We start from the raw sequence: 18,586 nt of genomic DNA, 5'->3' as shown, positions 1-18,586 counted from the left end.
CCCGTTGGAGCTGCGCACACGGCAAAAGAATCAATGAAGTTAAAATTTCAAGGCTCGTGCAAAGCGACAAATGAGTTTCAAAGGCTCAAAAAAACGTTTTTTTTCAAGGGTAATTTGGTTAAAGCAATTTTTTTTTTGGTAGCCCTTGACTCGTACGTAGAAGAGAATCCTCCACATTATTTCAAAGGTTTTATGAAAACCATGTTTTAAATACAATTTGAAAGTGATACGATTTAAAAAGGAAGTGTCTCATTTCAAAAAGTGTTTTTTTTAATTATTATTATGTATAAGTGATTGTTTTAAAAAAAAAGGGTTTTGTTTAGAAGTTTTTTTTTTAAGGAGGAGCCGATGGGAGCATCTTTTATTGAGAAAAGAGGATTTTTTGAAAGGAAGATTCATTTCTTTTAAAAGAAAATTTAAAAAAAGGGGCGCAAATCTATATTTGAAGAAATGACTTCCTGCAGCGCCTTGCCACAGACCCCAATTTTGCTTGGAAAAAATTACGAGTTTTGGTATTTGAGAAAGAAGACATTCTTGCAAGCCCAAGATTGTTGGGATACACTTCAGACTTCCTATGTAGAGCCGACCCAAGAAGCATGGGAGGTCATGACCAATAATCAGAGGATGTTAGCTATTGAACTCAGAAAGAAAGAGCACATAGCCAAATTTTGGATACAAAACTCAGTCGATGACTCTATTTCGACAAGATAACTGGAATATTCATAACACATGAACCTTGGGAAATCTTGAAAGTTTTGTATTAAGGTAATGATACAGTGAAGATAGTTAAATTGCATATATTCAGAGCATATTTTGAAACCCTAAAAATGTCTGACACAGAAAATGTGGATCAGTTCATGACTAGAGTCATGGGAATAGTCAATCAGATCAAACTCATTGTTGAATCCATTATAGATCATAAAATTGTTGAAAATGTCCTTCGAAGCCTGCCTAAGAAATATGAAATGATTGTAATAGCCATTCTGGAATCCAAATATTTTATAACTTTATCAATAGAACATTTGACTAGATCACTTATGACACACGAAACAATACTCAACTTGGCAGAAGATTCTATGGAACAAGCTTTCAAAGCACAACTTTCTTTTGGTAGAGGCAGAGGTAGAGGATATAGAGGTGGCAATAAGCGAGGTAGAGGCTAAAGTAGAGGAAGATCAGAACATCATCATGCAGCAGAGCAATGGAGACCTCCACAAAACCAAACTCAGAGAAGCAGACCATGGAGAAAATCTAATGTCCAATGCTATTACTGTAAGAAATTTGGGCATTATGAACATGAATGCAGAAAAAAATAGTCAGATCAGCAAAGAGGAAATGTCCATCTCTCCAAAAATGAAGGATAATCCTCTAAAACAATGTTTCTTTCTTGCCATATTTCTGAAGACACTCACAAAAAGGATCTTTAGTTGTTGGATAATGGCTACAACAATCATATGGAAGGTAATAAAAATATTTCTTATCTGGATTCTTCCATAACATCAGAAATTACTCTTGGAGATCATTCTTGCATTAAAGCTAAAGGAAAAGGTATTGTCCCTATTCTTACTAAACAAAATCAGTAGAAATACATACTAGATGTTTATTATGTTTCACATCTGAAGCATAAACTCATTAGTGTAGGACAACTGATGGAACATGGTTATGATGTAATATTTCAAGGGAACACATGTTATATCTATGACAAACCTCCCAATAGAATACTGATAACAAAGGTTGAAAAAACAAAGAATATGATGTTTCCTTTGACTCTTAGAAGTCGAAATCTCTCACAATCTTGAGTCCACAATGTGTCAAGGATAGATGAGTCTCAACTATGGCATTCTAGATATGGTCACATACCATTCAAGAGTCTAACTCAGCTTCAGAAACATGTAATGGTCATTCGTCTCCCTACTATGAATGAAAAATATTGTAATTGTGAAATTTGTGTTCGACCCAAGCATAAAAGAGATAGCTTTCCCAGATCTTCCTCTAGAGAAAAGAGATTTTAGATCTATTCCATACATATATATGTGGTCCAATGCAAACACAATCCATTTGTGGTAGTATAAATTTTTTGACATTCATTTTCTCAAAAATAAATCAAATACTTTCTCAAGATTTAAAGAGTTCAAAGCAGAAGAAGAAAAGGAGAATGGAAAGCCTTTGAAAGTACTCAAATCTGACATAGGAGGAGAGTACAACTCCAATGAATTCAAATATTTTTTCAACAACATTGAATCATCATGCTGAACACAACAAGATATACTCCACAGCTGAATAGAGTAGAAGAAAGGAAAAAATCCGTCGATTATGAACATGGTCAGATGTATTCTTCATGAGAAGAATTTGTCAAATAATTATTGGGTTGAAGCAGCTTCAACAACAGTGTATGTTCTCAATAGATCTCCAACAACTAGTATCCAAGATACAATACTTCAAAAAGCATGGGATGGTAAATGGGTAAATGTATCTCACTTTAGAATTTTTGGATCACTATATTTTTCTCATATTCCTGAGTAGCTAAGAAAGAAGATTGATGATAGGAGTGAAAGATGTATTTTCGTAGGCTATAGTGAGCAGTCAAAGTCCTACAGACTTTATAATCCAGTTACCAAGAAGTTTGTTTTAAGCAGAGATGTCAATTTTTTGAAAATAAATCTTGGTCTAATAATGTTGATGAATCTTCAAATCAGTCTTTTTATCCACCACAGCCACCAATATTGCAGGTTCAAGAAGAACCATACCATTCTGAAAATGGTACATCTTCAAGAAGTGAATCCACTAGTGATTCAACATCTTTAGAAGACAGTCAGAAAACAAGAAGCATCAGAGAAATATATGAGCAGGAGCATGAGTTTGACCAGCATAATATGTTTGCATTTCTTTCATCTCAACCAACCCATTTTGAAGAAGTAGTTAAATAAAAACATTGGTTGATGCAATGAACCAAGAAATTGCTACCATAGAGAAGAAATAGACTTGGGAATTAGTTGATCTCCCAAGAGACAAAACTAGAATTGGTGTAAAATGGGTATATAAGACCAAGCTGAATGAAAAAGGAGAAATTGAGAAACATAAGGCAAGGCTGGTTTCCAAAGGATTTCCACAACAGTTTGGTGTCGATTATGGTGAAAAATTTGCTCCAGTAGCAAGGTTAGACACTATGAGAGCCATTTTAACTACAACAGATCAACATAAATGGAAATTCTATCATCTTGATGTAAAATTTTCCTTCCTAAATGGTTTATTACAGGAAGAAGTTTATGTAGAGAAACTTCCTAGTTTTGAAGTTCCAAGACATGAGCATAATGTATACAAATTGAAGAAAGATTTCTATGATTTGAAACAAGCTCCAAGAGCTTGGTACATTCATATTGACACCTATCTCATCAAAAGTGGGTTTTACAGAAGAAGTCATGAACCAACTTTGTGTACCAAATCTCATGAAGGTAAAATTCTTATTGTATACCTTTATGTAGATGATCTTATTTATACGGGAAATATGATGTTAGAAGATTTCAAAGAAGCACTGCAAAAAAAATATTATATGACAAATCTAGGAGTCATGAAATACTTCTTAGGCATTGAAATTAACCAATCTGCTAATGGAATTTTTGTTGGTCAACAAAAATTTGCTACTAACATCATTCAAAAGTTTAGAATGACCAATTGTAAACCAGTTGATACACCAATTTCTCAAGACACAAAATTGACAAAAGAAGGTGTAGCACTACTACTTGATCCCACGTTATATAAAAGTTTAGTTGGTAGTTTGTTATATCTCACTTCAAATAGACATGATAGTTGTTTGCAGCAAGTTTTGTCTCCAAGCTTATGTATTCACCTAAGATTTATCATTGGAAGGTTGTAAAAAGGATCTTAAGGTATATTGCAGGGACAATAGATTATACATACAACGATTATGCAGGGAGTTTAGATGATCACAAAAGCACCTTAGGGTATGTTTTTCATCTTGAAACCAATCTTATTTCATGGGAATCCAAGAAACAACCAATCGTTTCAATATATTTTGCAAAGACAGAATATGTAGCAGCAAATTCAGCAGTCTGTCAAGCAGTGTGGTTGAGAATATTATTGAAAGATCTATCAAATGTTAAAAATGAACCAACACCAATTTACTGTGATAATAGTTCAACAATTTATGTATCAAAAAATCATGTTTTCCACAAAAAGAGCAAGCACATTAGCACATGTTTTCATTTCATCTGTGATCTTGCCAATGATGGGGACACAGTACTTGCTTTTTGTGGTTCCAAAGATCAGCTTGCAAATATCGTCACACAACCATTGGGAAAGAATGCATTTGAATTTAAAAGACAACAATTAGGCATTGTAAGTGTCTCTACATGTAACAATTGAGATTAGGAGGGGATGTTGAGATATTAATCTCACTTTCTGTTATGTGTCATCACATTTGATTCTGTTGTCTGCTAGGTGTTATAGACAATCAATTTTATTTCAGTTCTACTCCATAGGTGTCACTTTAGTAATTTATTATTGATGTTTACACTGTAATCTATTTAGCCATTTTGAATATTGAGAAGAGCAATCTCTACTCCATATTTTCGTTTTCATTCTTTGTCATTTAGATGAATTTTTGCGAGCTATAATTGTAGGCTATGGAGCCCTTTTAACTCTCATTTGTGTTTGATAAGTGTGGGGGTCATGCCAGAGGGCTAAACTGCTTGAGTTCTGTTGCTTTGTAATTTTATGTGCGAGGGTCATGCCAGAGGGCTAAACTGCTTGAGTTCTGTTGCTTTGTAATTTTATGTGTGAGGGTCATGCCGAAGGACCAAGATGCACAACATTTGGCGACAAGCTGAATTTTGGTTATTTTATATTATAAAGAGATGGGGTTGTGTGAGAGGGCTGACATTGCCTAAAATTTGGTAGTTTGCGCTATTTAATAAGAAATAACACTAGAAGGTCACGAGGATGTAGAATGTTTCAATGAAGTTTAATGAACTGTGACTTATTGATTTACATGAAGTTTAATCAATTTATGATGTTGATGAATGTGACAATGCAAAAAATTGGTCCTATAATGATGTTATGATATATTCTATAATTACATAATTTAAGGTAGGAAAAATTCAATAAGTAGCGTATTATGAGGCCTATTTTGGGTGAAATAAATTTGTTCTAGTATTAGTTAGTTGTGAAACACATTAGTGATGCATGCTTAGGGGTCATGGTGCACCAAAAGCACCACATAATAGTGTGTAGACCTGGGGTCATGATAGGTGGTATCAAAGCTTAATTGGTGTAAGTAGTTGTTCAACACACAAAGGTGGTATCAGAGTTGAAGTAAAGATAGTGGTATGCTATTCAACACACGAACATTGTATCGAAGTAGAAGAATGCTAAAGAAGGAAGATATACAGCTCTTCACCAACAGAGGTGTAATCAAAGCTAAAGAGATAGAGGTGTGAAACTATTTACCACATAAAGTTGGTATTATATTAGGGTAAGACTGATTGGAAAATTTACTTCTATAGACTTTAGAAGGGACATATCTAGGATATCTATGTAGGTTTCTTTGGTAGGTCAAGATGGTGAACACTAGAGGGAGCTCAGTGAACAAGGATGCCTCTACAAATGGAAATAAGGTTGTTTTAATTGAAGGTATTATAGCACAGATGATAGGTGTTATACAGGCACATGCAGGTGAGTATAAGGAAATAAACTAGCATTTGCACCAGATGTTGCAAAGGAAACGCCGTAAGGCATAAAGTGCGGAAATCCATTATCCATATAGTGTGTGCATTAGGTCAATGACCTAAATATCAACATGTCTATTCACTTTTTCTAAATGTTGTAAATGACCAGAATTATAGAAATATTCCTAAATGTGTACGAATATTTATAGGCACACTCCTTATACCTTAAGATTTTTTGTTGCAGCTTCATATTTGGAAGTCTTGAGATTTACCAAAGCGTGTGGAAATCCATTATCCATATAGTGTGTGCATTGTCTTGAGATTTACCAAAGCGTGCGGAAATCCATTATCCATATAGTGTGTGCATTAGGTCAATGACCTGAATATCAACATGTCTATTCACTTTTTCTAAATGTTGTAAATGACCAGAATTATAGAAATATTCCTAAATGTCTACCAATATTTATAGGCACACTCCTTATACCTTAAGATTTTTTGTTGCAGCTTCAGATTTGGAAGTCTTGAGATTTACCAAAGCTTCAATTCTTGCTTCTTCTCGCTGATATCTGAAATTTACAGACAACTTGAATGCTCACAGATTTTGTTGTGAAAATTATAGATAACAAATGTTAGCAATCTATTAATTTCGAAAAAACTTTGTCAGAGATAAAGGTCTTATTGCGTTTATCAATACATAACATTGTAGATTAGAGCTCATTTCAACTTTAAAAACTGGAAATTGAAAGAGAGAAAAAGAGAAAACATAAAGGAAATTGAAACAGAATTGTAATACGATCTTTTAAATGCATTAACACTAAGCTAATGATATGTTCTTTAAAAATGTGCCCATGAAAAGCGTTCTCTATTAACGCAAGCAAGAGATATTTAATTACCACTACAAATTGCTTTGACATTTGTTGTGGTGGTCTTTAACACTACATCTAACTGGTAAAGTTTATGTTCAAAAACACTTTTTTAAATTCCTGGTCTAAGCAGAAAATTGTTTTTTGTTAACCAAACTACAGAGAGCAATCTGCATGTAGAGGTTGAGTTCACAACAGGCAAACACTTCATGAAGAAAAGGGACAAAAAATATCATAGCTTTGGGGGTGGAAAGCTTTGTCATGTTAAGCAAGGCAGAAGTTGACTCAATTCAAGATTTTAATCTCAAGCATGTCACATCCAAGGAGAGTGCCTTTGATCAGGTCCGTACAGAAGGGAAGCCTATGTGTCAAAAGACTGTAATTGCAGGAATTTAAACAGATAGAAAAGCCTGGTAACTGAAACAATTGGTTCAACATTTAGTCATTCTATGTTTCTTCAATAACATAAACACTGGAGCATGGCAGATGACTCACAATGCTCACACCTTTTTAGAAGGTTGATTGAAGGGGATTTGGCTTACTTATTTGTTTTATATTTCATTGTATATTTAGCAAATTAAAACATAAATTATGGACTAAACAAGAACATGCCCAGGGATAGAAAATTCTTAGAAAAGGGTTGTCGGCATTCTAATCCAAAGAATTGGAAAGAATCCCAAAACTTGTCAAATTTAAATGTTGCAAGCATGCCAAATTCATTATCTGTCTTCAGTGCTTCAGAAATGTCTCAAACATCAACTCTAGATCTTCTTCTTGTGCCTACGTGCCTACTCTTACAACTTTCAAAGGGGTCATGCCTTTCCAGCTGCTCAAAAAAATGATTTGTAAATATTATTTTTCTTAATGTTAGATATTAATTTACCAAATCCTCAACAAATGAATAGAAAGAATTTAATGATAAAATGGAAATTTCGAAAAACATCACAAATAAAGATATAATGCATTGAACTTACAAGCCACCAAAAAACTGGAACAAAATATCGATGGACATTATCACGACCAAATGCACACCAAGTGTAAGAAATATTATTTTCAATGTCAACAATCTAGCACATTCAAAACTAATATTAGAGACAACTGCCATTTATGCCAAGTCTCCTTTCCTTGCACAACATAACATCTCAATGTAGTTGCAAGTTAAACATGAAAAAATTTGTGTAATTAAAAATTGAAAAACAGTTGGCTTTGAATACATAATGAATACAAAAATTGTAATATAGATTTCAGTTTTGACTTAGGAGTTACCATTTCAAGTTTGTACAATATCCGAAATTTCCAGCATCTCCCCATTCAACTCTCTTCGTCTGCAATCTTCACTATCTGAGTTCCAAGTTCTAGAATAATTGCAATTTTTCTTTGAAATCGCTTCCTTCTAAAGCTCAGATAGAAACATTACAATGCCTAGGAATTAGACACAAGAAGCAGCCCACTTGAACAATTAAAGTAGCCCTTCAGGGGCAAACAACTGAACACGAGGACTTTCATTTGGTTAAGCTATCGTGACAGCGCGTACTTTTCTGTCAGAATCACCCAGAGATTTGCATATGGCTCCAATTGCTTATTCATGGCTCAAGAAATTTAACTTTAGTGGTTGCCTTAACATACAAATGTACAAATGTTAAGGCAACCACTAAAGTTAAATTTCTTGAGCCATGAATAAGCAATTGGAGCCATGTGCAAATCTCTGGGTGATTTTGACAGAAAAGTACGCGCTGTCACGACAGCTTAACCAAATGAAAGTCCTCGTGTTCAATTGTTTGCCCCTCAAGGGCCACTTTAATTGTTCAAGTGGGCTGCTTCTTGTGTCTAATTCCTAGGCATTGTAATGTTTCTATCTGAGCTTTAGAAGGAAGCGATTTCAAAGAAAAATTGCAATTATTCTAGAACTTGGAACTCAGATAGTGAAGATTGCAGACGAAGAGAGTTGAATGGGGAGATGCTGGAAATTTCGGGTATTGTACAAACTTGAAATGGTAACTCATAAGTCAAAACTGAAATCTATATTACAATTTTTGTATTCATTATGTATTCAAAGCCAACTATTTTTCAATTTTTAATTACACAATTTTTTTCATGTTTAACTTGCAACTAGATTGAGATGTTATGCTGTGCAAGGAAAGGAGACTTGGCATAAATGGCAGTTGCCTGTAATATTAGTTTTGAATGTGCTAGATTGTTGACACTGAAAATAATATTTCTTACACTTGGTGTGCATTTGGTCGTGATAATGTCCATCGATATTAAAAGATGATATTTTTAAATCCTTAGAATCCTTGATAGCATGACAAGGTTTGTCTTAAATGGTTCATTTATTCTTGTCATGCTACATCCTCATTTTCATGAGCATGCATGCATTATTAACATGAGCGTGCATTATTAACTCTTTATGCTAATAGAAAAATAAAGAGTTAATAGAAAAATAAAGATGCTCTCTTTATGCCCAAAGTCTTATCACTGATATTTGATTTTGTGTTATTTTTCAGCTCTCTTCAGCTCTCTTCTATTAAAGTGCTCTTGAAAGCAATCTTCCAGGATCAATTTATCCCACAAATGCTGAAGTGAGGTCTGATGTTCAACTTCTTTCCACACCGGTATTGATTAAGGGCATAGTAAAAATAAATGTAAGGAAGTTCCTTCATTACTTCTACCAAGGATGCAAAAGCTCGAAGTACCTTTCATGATAATATCTTTCAAGTTAAATCAAAGTCGATTTGTGGCCACTTCAATCATGGACATTTGTGCCACATTCCTGCATGTTTCCCATTGTTTCCAGGGCAGATTTGCATAAGATAGGGCACTGCAGTAAAAGTATGTGGCTGTGGGTTATGTTCAGAAGTTCGAGTGTTCTTTTGAGGAGATATATCAAGATATGGGGCACTCCTTTGAAGCCCAAACACAGTATCTACAACAAGAAATTGGGCGTGCTTGTGATGGGAGTTATAACCAGCAGCAGGGATAACTTAACAGCAGAGGAAAGGTGCTGATTTGATGCTACTAACTTAACAGCAGAGGAAAGGTGCTGATTTGATGCTACTTTTGGGCCTGTCCACATTCATTTATGACAGCAGAGGAAGGCACAGTACTTGAGATGGTTATTTCAATTATTTTTGGATCTGCAGTCCTGCTGGTATAAATAGTTACAACCAGCGTTAGAGGTTCATGAGGGAGTTAACTTTACTGATTACATGAAGGGAACCATCAATGAGGAGTTACATTAGGGTGACCTGCTGGAAAGTCATTATTTACTTGAGTTATGCCAGCCAGGAGGGCACACTCCTTGGCTGTTACTTTAGATCTGATAGCATTTAACTATGAGCAATATTTTAATTGAGTGAAAAAGGCATTTCTCAACTAGTTGTAAAAGAGGAACTTAAACGCATACTTAATAAAGCTTATGACAATATAGTTTTGTGCCAGTGTCATAAACGAGTTTCTGTGATGTGGGAAACAACTTCAGTTGCTGTAGCTTGGAAAACAACTATTGCAAGTTTTATCACTGCTTAACGATCACCAGAAAGTCCCCCAAGGCATGCTTAGTATTTGTATTGAGGGAATTAAAATATAAAACTCTTTTAATAAGAAAGTTCAATTCACTGTTTGAGAAAGGAATGGAGAATTTGCTTTTGTGTATTTACATGGGTCTGGAATGTGCATGGCAATAATCTTGGATATTTGATGAGGAGCTCTACTGATCTGTGGTTGTTGTAGTTCTACACATTGTAAGGGGTGTTTTTTTGTGGCCTCATGAGATTTTGAATGTTAGTTTAATGGTCATATCATGTTTTTATTATAAAGTATTGATGTTTTGTATTAATTTAATAGTTGATTGGTTATAAATTAATTGTTAAATGATTGTAAAATAAAAATGTTTTAATTGAATATATATAAACAGTTACCCTACGTAACAACAGAAGTACATTGTTCTTTGAAATTCCAGATAAGCTAGGCATTCCAGCTCCATGTCTAAAATTTCCAGCTTAATAACAAAGATTTCCAACAGTTCACACAAGTATAAATGCTGTAAAAGCTTCCTAGTATTAGTAAAACCTTGAAATACATCAGAAAAATAAAAGATGTTACAGCTGTCAGCTTCTTCCATTCCTTGCGTAGAGTGCATTGGTTCCAAATCTCCTATTTCCATGGCTTCAAAGAGCTGCCACACAGTGTCTTCTTCCCTGATTTCTCCAATCTTTGCAGAGTCCAAGTTTATGTGATTAGAAGCACCTGAAATATCATTCTGACTTTACTGTGTGCTTCTTAGGAAAGTACATTCCATTTCCAACTGCATCACCCTTTGATTCAAATAGGCAGAATGCCCATAATAGTATCATTTTGTGAAGAAATTTACTGTGTGCTTCTTAGCAAAAGGAAGAGCTTGTCAATGAAGTTAAGATTGGAACAACAATCACAAGCCTGGATACATCGGATATGTATGAGAAAAAATATCTAGTTCTTCTAAACACCAAAAGGAAAAGCTGGAGTAATTGTAGGTATGTTATTGGATAGCATTGTAATGTCTTGGCACCTAGGGAGCAGATGCACCTTATGACTCAACATCTGCCCTCTCCCACTCCTTCACAATCCCCCTCTGCACCGCAGAAAATGAAACCTTGGAAAGATTGGATGCCAGAACTTAACAAGTCTTATGTCAATCAGAAAAGAGGCTTTTATTCTAGCTCTTTTCAGGAGTCTTCATATGTTTCTCCAACCGTAGAAGGCAGTGATGGGACCGAAGAAAAATCTCCAAGGTCAAGATTGGAAATTCTGGGCAAAAACTTACTAGATGACGGAGAAGGCTCTGATGTTCATGAATCATATGCAATTGAAATTGTCTCTGAAATAAAAAAGAATCTTACAGCTTTGTGTTTGGGCAAGAGCTCGGCCCTATATGAGCTCTCACAGCTGCATTTCCTTTTTGGTCTTCTTTGATATATGAATACACACCATGTGTATTGAAGGAATGTAATTTTCACTCATTTCTATGAATGAAATTACGGGTTTATCTCTGCGGGGAAAAATAACTGTGTCAAGAGCCCTGAAATTGAATTTGACCAATTTTTTTTTTTTTTCCATTCTATGGATAGATTGTTTGATAAATGTGTAATGTTTGGCAATAATTTCTTTTTGATATATTGGATATATTTTCTATGATTTATCTCACGTCTTTATTTCCAATTTTTCCTTCAGTCCCAAAATTCAAGCTGAAATTATGTCCTTTCAGTATTCCTCCAGTGATTGCTTCCTCTAAGAATAGGTGTCATGGATTCACCTTTGCTACTTGTAAGTATAGTTGTCGCAGATTCGCCTTTGCTGCTTCTTAGTATAGGTGTCATGGATTCATCTTTCCTGCTTCTAAGGATAGGTGTCATGGATTCACCTTTGCTACCATATTTGTTGGGACCATTTGGCAGAAAAAATACTTCTAATGCAGTTCCAACTTCCTATAGCCTATCCATTCAGCAACAAAGATTCTTCTTTTGCAAGCCAGCCTGAAATTTTGCAAAGATGCCATATTTCAATAGAATATTTTGGTGTTCTTCAGTGTAGTTTTCTGAGCACTGTAATGGCAATATTTGTAGAATTGGCCTCTGTGTCTCTAAGATATCCAGGGGAATGGGTTCATTTTCAATTGAACAAGTGGTTTTGAGGATTGCCACTTGGCAAAGTTCACCAATTCCGTTTTAACTTTTGTTAGCTGCTTTATGGAGTTTCTTTTGCTTGAGGTTCCACCCTCGTCTTGTACCTTTTTGTCTGTAGAATTGTGAAGCCAGGCCTCTAATCATAACTTTGCTTGTGGTGCTTGCAATGCTTGTATGGCAACTGAGGGGATCTATAAACTCTCTAAATGCCAACTACAAATAGGAAGCAGGCCACACGACTTCATTAAGAAAAAGAGCTTGAAAAAGAGATTCAAGCTTCCAGTGTGTACCTAAGCACTAGCCTAACGAAGGAATTTTGGAGAACTGTTTGATGTTTCATACTGTCTTGAATCTGGATAGCTTGGCTAATAGCCATTAAGGACTGCCTATGAAGGCATCAATGAGTGGGCTGATTCGCTGTAGAAGTAACAGAATCAACAAGGTAATAAAGTTTCTCCTTTGATAGCATATAGCTGTTTCATTCTTATCATCCAACTGAATTTCATTTAGCTTTCAGTAAATGCAGCTGTTTCTCAGTGTGCAGGTCTGGTAGCAAATATCTCAACAAATAGATCCTTCAAACCTTCATGCAGGTAATAAAAAAAAACCAGATAAGTCGCATAATATTCTTAACGCTACCAAACACAAATAAAAAAACTCAATATACAAATATGTCTAGTGATTGAACCGTGCATACATGTGGGCCAAAAACCTCATGGGACAAAAGAAAAAAAAACAACCATTCTTTTTCCATTTAAGAGGCATTTACTTTACCCAAAAAGAGACAAATAAGACAGTGATACACAGAGGATATAAGCTAGAAATGAACCTGATCTCTGAGTAGGAAGGGCCGAAGAAAACCATGACCAATAGAGCAGAGCACTGGCATAGTTACAACCATAGCGTCAATTTCCAGGGATGGTAGAGGGAAAAATAGCAGCAGTAGGGCTCTCATCATCAACTCAAGCCGTCCCCTCCTCTCCCCTCCCATGATATTTGAACTTTATATTGGCAAAATTTGCAGCTAGTCCCAAACCATTACCGCCACTCTAGAACTAGTCCCAAATCATTACCACTGCAATCAATCCAGCTCCAGTGAGTACAGCCAAATATTTGTAAAATGGCTTGTCAAAGGGGATAACAGGGTTTTTAGGGTTGTGTATTAATCCTTTCTGAAGAACATATAGATAAGAATAAAAATCACAATCTAAATATGAAGCCCCATATGACCATTTTATTCAGGGATAGTTCCATCACTGCCATGAAAAACCTGGCCACACAATTAGCTTGCTTTTCTATTGTTACACTCGTCAAGTTGTGTACCACAACCATAAAAGGAAAGGTCTTTATAATATTCCACTACAAGAAAACTAACTTGACCGATTCTAGATCAATTTGAAATGGCCAAGATCTCTGCAGATATTTGGACTGGCAACCAACCTAGCTTGAAAACAGGTTGCACAAAGCCGTAAAAAATAAGCTATCATAAATAGAGTTATTACATGCACAAGGTGCTTAAAACCCTCCGCCTCACATCCCTTTACAAGGAGGATGCACAAATTGCAATATTATTTGATTGTGAATTACACCAGGGAATTCCTAGTATGAAGAACTTGATTGCTACATCTTAACAGCACATATTTTACAACAGAGACACTGAACTTGCTTGCTGCAACCTTACCAGCACATAATCTGCAACTGACACACCGATATCTTGAAGAATTCCCCAGAGCTCTTGACAGTGAAGTGCTTTGAAAGTTTGAAGTTTGAACATTAGCCACCATATCATGTGATTCTTGATTATTATTTGCATGCTTAGAACTGTCAAATAATATTCCTTTGAGGTCCCAATTGCATTAGAAGGAAGTCCAACTAAAGTATGCCGCTGAATATCTAAAGTCATACAGGCAGATACAATGTACAAGCATCATAGAGCAACTCAATATAAATACAATGAGAAAAGGAACCCTTTCTTCTGAAGAACCACAGCATCTCTTCCATGACTAAGCAGCCATGAAATATGTAAAAATAAAAACCATAACCATCCCTGTTAAGGAAGCTACAGTTTTCTCATGATGATCATAATGATATCTGGAGCTACCCTGTTCACATTTCCCCAAAACCTGCACAGTTGACGTGAAATCCTTCATAACCCACGGATGCCTTGCAACAGCCTCTAAGCTCATCCTTTTCTTCGGATCTGTGAAATCCAATAGTGGCAGCTTGATTATTATGGTGAATTTCAAAATTTGCAGCAATGCAACTCTTAAAATTAAAATCTGCTCTGTAAAACATTCAATTGAGAAAAGTCACTTACCCTTGCAAAGAAGACCTTCGAGTAAGTTTGCAAGTGTTGGATTCATATCCTCTGGAAGTACAAGTGGATCATGAACAATCTAAGCCACCACTAGTAACAACAAAATAAGTATTTCCCTCCATCCGGCCTGTTTGAAAAGTCAAAAGCAGCAGAGATTCATTTACCTTGTCATATGTGCCTTGCAAGGAGTCACCAATGAAGGGATAAGAACCTAACACCATACCAGCATTTATCAAGCGACCATACCAGCGACCATACCAGCATAATTACAAGGGTCTCATACTTTTTGGCCCTCTTGAACCGTTGAAGTTCTAGTTGAAATGGGGTATCAATATTTATGAAGAAAATTATGAAATAGCAAAAGTAAAAATAGTCTCTCAGGGCAGAAATTAGAAGTCCCAACTCCGGATCCTATACCAATTTTTTAGCATGAATATTTCTGCATGTTCATAATAAGTTCTGGTTAAAGCCGGCCGATATTTTAGCATGAATATTTCTTGAAAAAATGATGTGATTGCATTTGCGTTAATTTCAAGTTTTTAACAGATAGACATAAATATTAAAATCAAGGAAAAACGGTTCCAATTTCCTGTAGCGAAAAAACACCCAATTTCCACTGTTATTCTTCGAAGTCCAAGAGCGAAAATATTTGCTTGATATGCTCCTGGAGATTTCTATAATACAACATAAACCATCTCAGCTTCACCTCTTACCGAACACAACCACTGAATGTTAACTCCATCCAGACATTGTCTTCAGGTACCAATACCAAATAACAATTCTTCTGTATGACATTTTCCAATGATACAAACTGCTGTTGAATTTAAGCCCATCTTGAATTCACAATTCAATCAACCCACAACATAAATAAAGCAAAGAATAAGAATCCCTGAAAGCCATAGGAATCCTAACTGACTCACAATAACACCAAGCTTCCAATCCCATACAGAATGTCAACTCCATCCAGACATTGTCTTCTGGTACCAATACCAAATAACAATTCTTCTGTATGACATTTTCCAATGATACAAACTGCTGTTGAATTTAAGTCCATCTTCAATTCATAACTCAATCAACCCACAATATAAATAAAGAAAAGAATAAGAATCCCAGAAAGCCATAGGAATCCTAAATAAAGAAAAGAATAAGAATCCCAGAAAGCCATAGGAATCCTAACTGACTCACAATAACACCAAGCTTCCAATCCCATTCTTAAATTATCCACACAGAAAACAACTTCGTACGCGTTCCTAATACCAACCTCTATCCGTCCTCATGCTACCAATATCAACACCAAACACCGGTTGATCATCATGACAGCTTGCGAACGGCAGCCCTTCAATTTCAGGCGTTATCCACACATGACACAACTGACTTCATTGGACAAACTCCGAAGGAGGAAAGGGAAAAAAATCCCCGAATTTAACGGAGAACGGTAAAGCCTGTGCACTCCACTAACATCATACTCCGCATGCTCTACCCGTGTCGCCTGATATCTCATCAAACACATATACATTACATCTGAGATTAATTGGTTACTGTACCCGCCTGATAATTCCTATTCCCCATTATCAGCGATATAAGATTCGGGCACAACCTTGAAATACCCGTTGGGCATGTCCTGAATCAAACAACCAGAAGGCAACCTCCTGCATTTCATAAATCCCGCAGGTGAATTATCTCGAAGGCCATCAACAGATACATCTACCACTGCTCATACGCCCTCAGCGTGCTGTTAAATGGAACTTTACAATTCTTCATGCTTTGTCCAAAGGAATCAGATTCCAAAATGTGTAAAAATCCTGTCAGGGCACAGCTTCTGAGATGTATACTTAACCCGCTCTCCAGCGACATTTTTTTCCATGAAATCGTTCCGATAAACTCAACATTTTGACCAACAAATTTTCCAGTCAAAAGTTGCCAATTTCCCAACCACGCTTGCACTTGCAATTAAGTTTATGACTTAAATTGATCCTCGTCCAACTAACCAAGAAGAAAGTCATAAGAGAGACGGATCACGCGGGTGATCAAAGGGACAACTCATGGCGGAAATGCATACCCCAAAACCAACAATTAAAAAGATGACGACGACCACCTAATATTCCAATGAAATATTATTCGGATTACTTTGGCACAAAAGCAATCTCCGTGGAAGTGCGCGTATCGACAGAAACAAACCTAAATGAGAAGAAACCCTAACAACACAATTTCAGGCCCTAGATAACAGAAATCCTCCCAAAAAAGAAGAATTCGAGCCCAGGATCGTCGAGACCGGGAATCTAAGAGAAGATCTATGGCCTAAATTATCGAAATTCGACAAAGACCGTTCAAAATTACGGTCGGCGACAATAAAATACTTGATTTCTAAGAAACCCAGCCGATTAATTCTTCATAAGATGGCAAATTCCAGGGCTTTCGGCCCATTTACAGATAAATCAAAATCCACAACATTTTCGGAACTATTCAAAGAAAAAACATGAGACCTTGAAGCTTTACCTTTCTGTGCTTATCGTTGAGCTCCTTCCTGACGGAGGCCTTGTCGTTTGACACCATTTTCAGCGCAGAATGTGGAAGAATATATTATTTACACAATAAACCGGAGTAACAGAGGAAGAAATATCGGTATGTGGAAGGAAAGAAGGGAGGATTTCGCATTTTCACTCTGAAAATGATAGTGGGTTATTTCAAACCGATAACAGCTATCATCATAATAGGATGAATACAAAAGACAGAGAGGATACAAAAAGCCCATTAACATCATAACCAGACTGAAGACTGAAGGTACAAACAACCATTAACCCATTGGATGGACAGTACGAAATCTCATTCATTATATAAAGAACCATAAGAGATCCGAATAGTATGGCAATGAATCTTAATTGTTTAAGGTATAATTGGCATTTGCTTGTTGGAATATAGAGACATTCATGGAGTCGCAAGAGCAGAGCCAAAAGCCTCATGTCGCAATCTTCCCTGGGTTTGGGTCGGGCCATCACATCCCACTGCTCGAGATTGCAGAGCGGCTGACTGTGTACCATGGCTTTTCTGTCACTTCTTCACCGCCGAGCGGCTGACTGTGTACCATGGCTTTTCTGTCACTTCTTCACCGCCGAATGGATGGACGGCTCTCCTCACCACACCTTGCCATCTTCGTCAAGGGACATGATCCGCTTCGTAGAGCTCCCTGATGTTCAGATCGAAGGGGATCGCCTCAGATTGCTGTCCTCTCTCATCCATCCACAGACGCTTGGCCGACGCTTGGCCTCTCTTCGCTGACGCTTGGTTTCTAAAAAAGCTGATGATCTGATGGCTGTAGTTTATTCCATCGTCTAACAATCGATCTAAGGGCCCATATCGAGACACCGCGGCACGGAGGGGAGTTCCTCTCAGAGGGAACGCCTTACGGCGTAAAAATGATTTAGGTGACGTAAAGGAATTTATCTAAGAGGGAGTAGGTGTACTTGAGGAAGTTTCCAAGGCTGTGAATCAGGTTCAAAACCAAATATGGGAGGATTGTGTGAAGCACTTAGAAAACTAGGTGGCCTCTCTTTTGGCTTTGACGCATGACTAGGCCAATATGTTTGCAGCATTGAATAAGGCCATTGGACAGGATTCAAGAGGTTCATATTTGAGAGTGAAGTTGAAGGAATTAGAACCATATGATGGGACTAGAAGTGCTAAGGTTCTTGGGAAGTTTAGGATGTTCTGATTAGGCCAAGATGAATTCTGTTGTTATGTATCTCATATGAACCCAAAAATTGTGATAAAGGAATTGAGTAGAAGACATGGCATCTGGTTGTATCATTAATGATATATCAACCTGGGAAGAGTTGAAGGCAATTTTGAATGCTTAATTTGGACTAGAGAATTAAGCGTGGGTTCCTAGAGATCATCTTATGGTATTGAAGCATACAAGGAGGATCCATCCCCTCATCAAAGATTATTTTGGCCTTATGTTGGATATTAGAGAAATTTTAAATGAGGATCACATGTATCACTTCATTAGTGGATTGCATCTATGGGAAAAAGAAGGAGGTAAGGAAGAAAGGTGTCCAAACTCTT

General features: G+C 36.4%; 1 protein-coding gene across 2 annotated transcripts; it reads right to left on the bottom strand.

Moving 5' to 3' along the window:
* Window positions 1-13,608: 13,608 nt before the first annotated feature.
* On the bottom strand, window positions 13,609-17,929 carry LOC149253888 (uncharacterized). Of its 2 annotated transcripts, none has more exons than XM_089460041.1 (3): window positions 17,021-17,929; window positions 14,525-14,651; window positions 13,609-14,407 (listed from the first exon to the last, which is right to left on the bottom strand). In XM_089460041.1, exons 2-3 carry the CDS (start codon window positions 14,568-14,570, stop codon window positions 14,211-14,213), a joined length of 243 nt encoding a protein of 80 aa, XP_089316167.1. In that variant the 5' UTR covers window positions 14,571-14,651; window positions 17,021-17,929; the 3' UTR covers window positions 13,609-14,210. The 2 variants fall into 2 exon arrangements, with proteins under 2 accessions (XP_089316167.1, XP_089316166.1); XM_089460040.1 differs by lacking the exon at window positions 17,021-17,929 and adding an exon at window positions 15,786-16,907.
* Window positions 17,930-18,586: the final 657 nt, after the last annotated feature.

Source organism: Pinus tabuliformis, chromosome 7, assembly GCF_031772625.1.
Source record: "Pinus tabuliformis cultivar Carrire ecotype Pingquan chromosome 7, CPIR1, whole genome shotgun sequence".
Taxonomy (NCBI): Eukaryota; Viridiplantae; Streptophyta; class Pinopsida; order Pinales; family Pinaceae; genus Pinus; species Pinus tabuliformis.
This window is presented reverse-complemented; position numbering and strand designations above follow the sequence as displayed.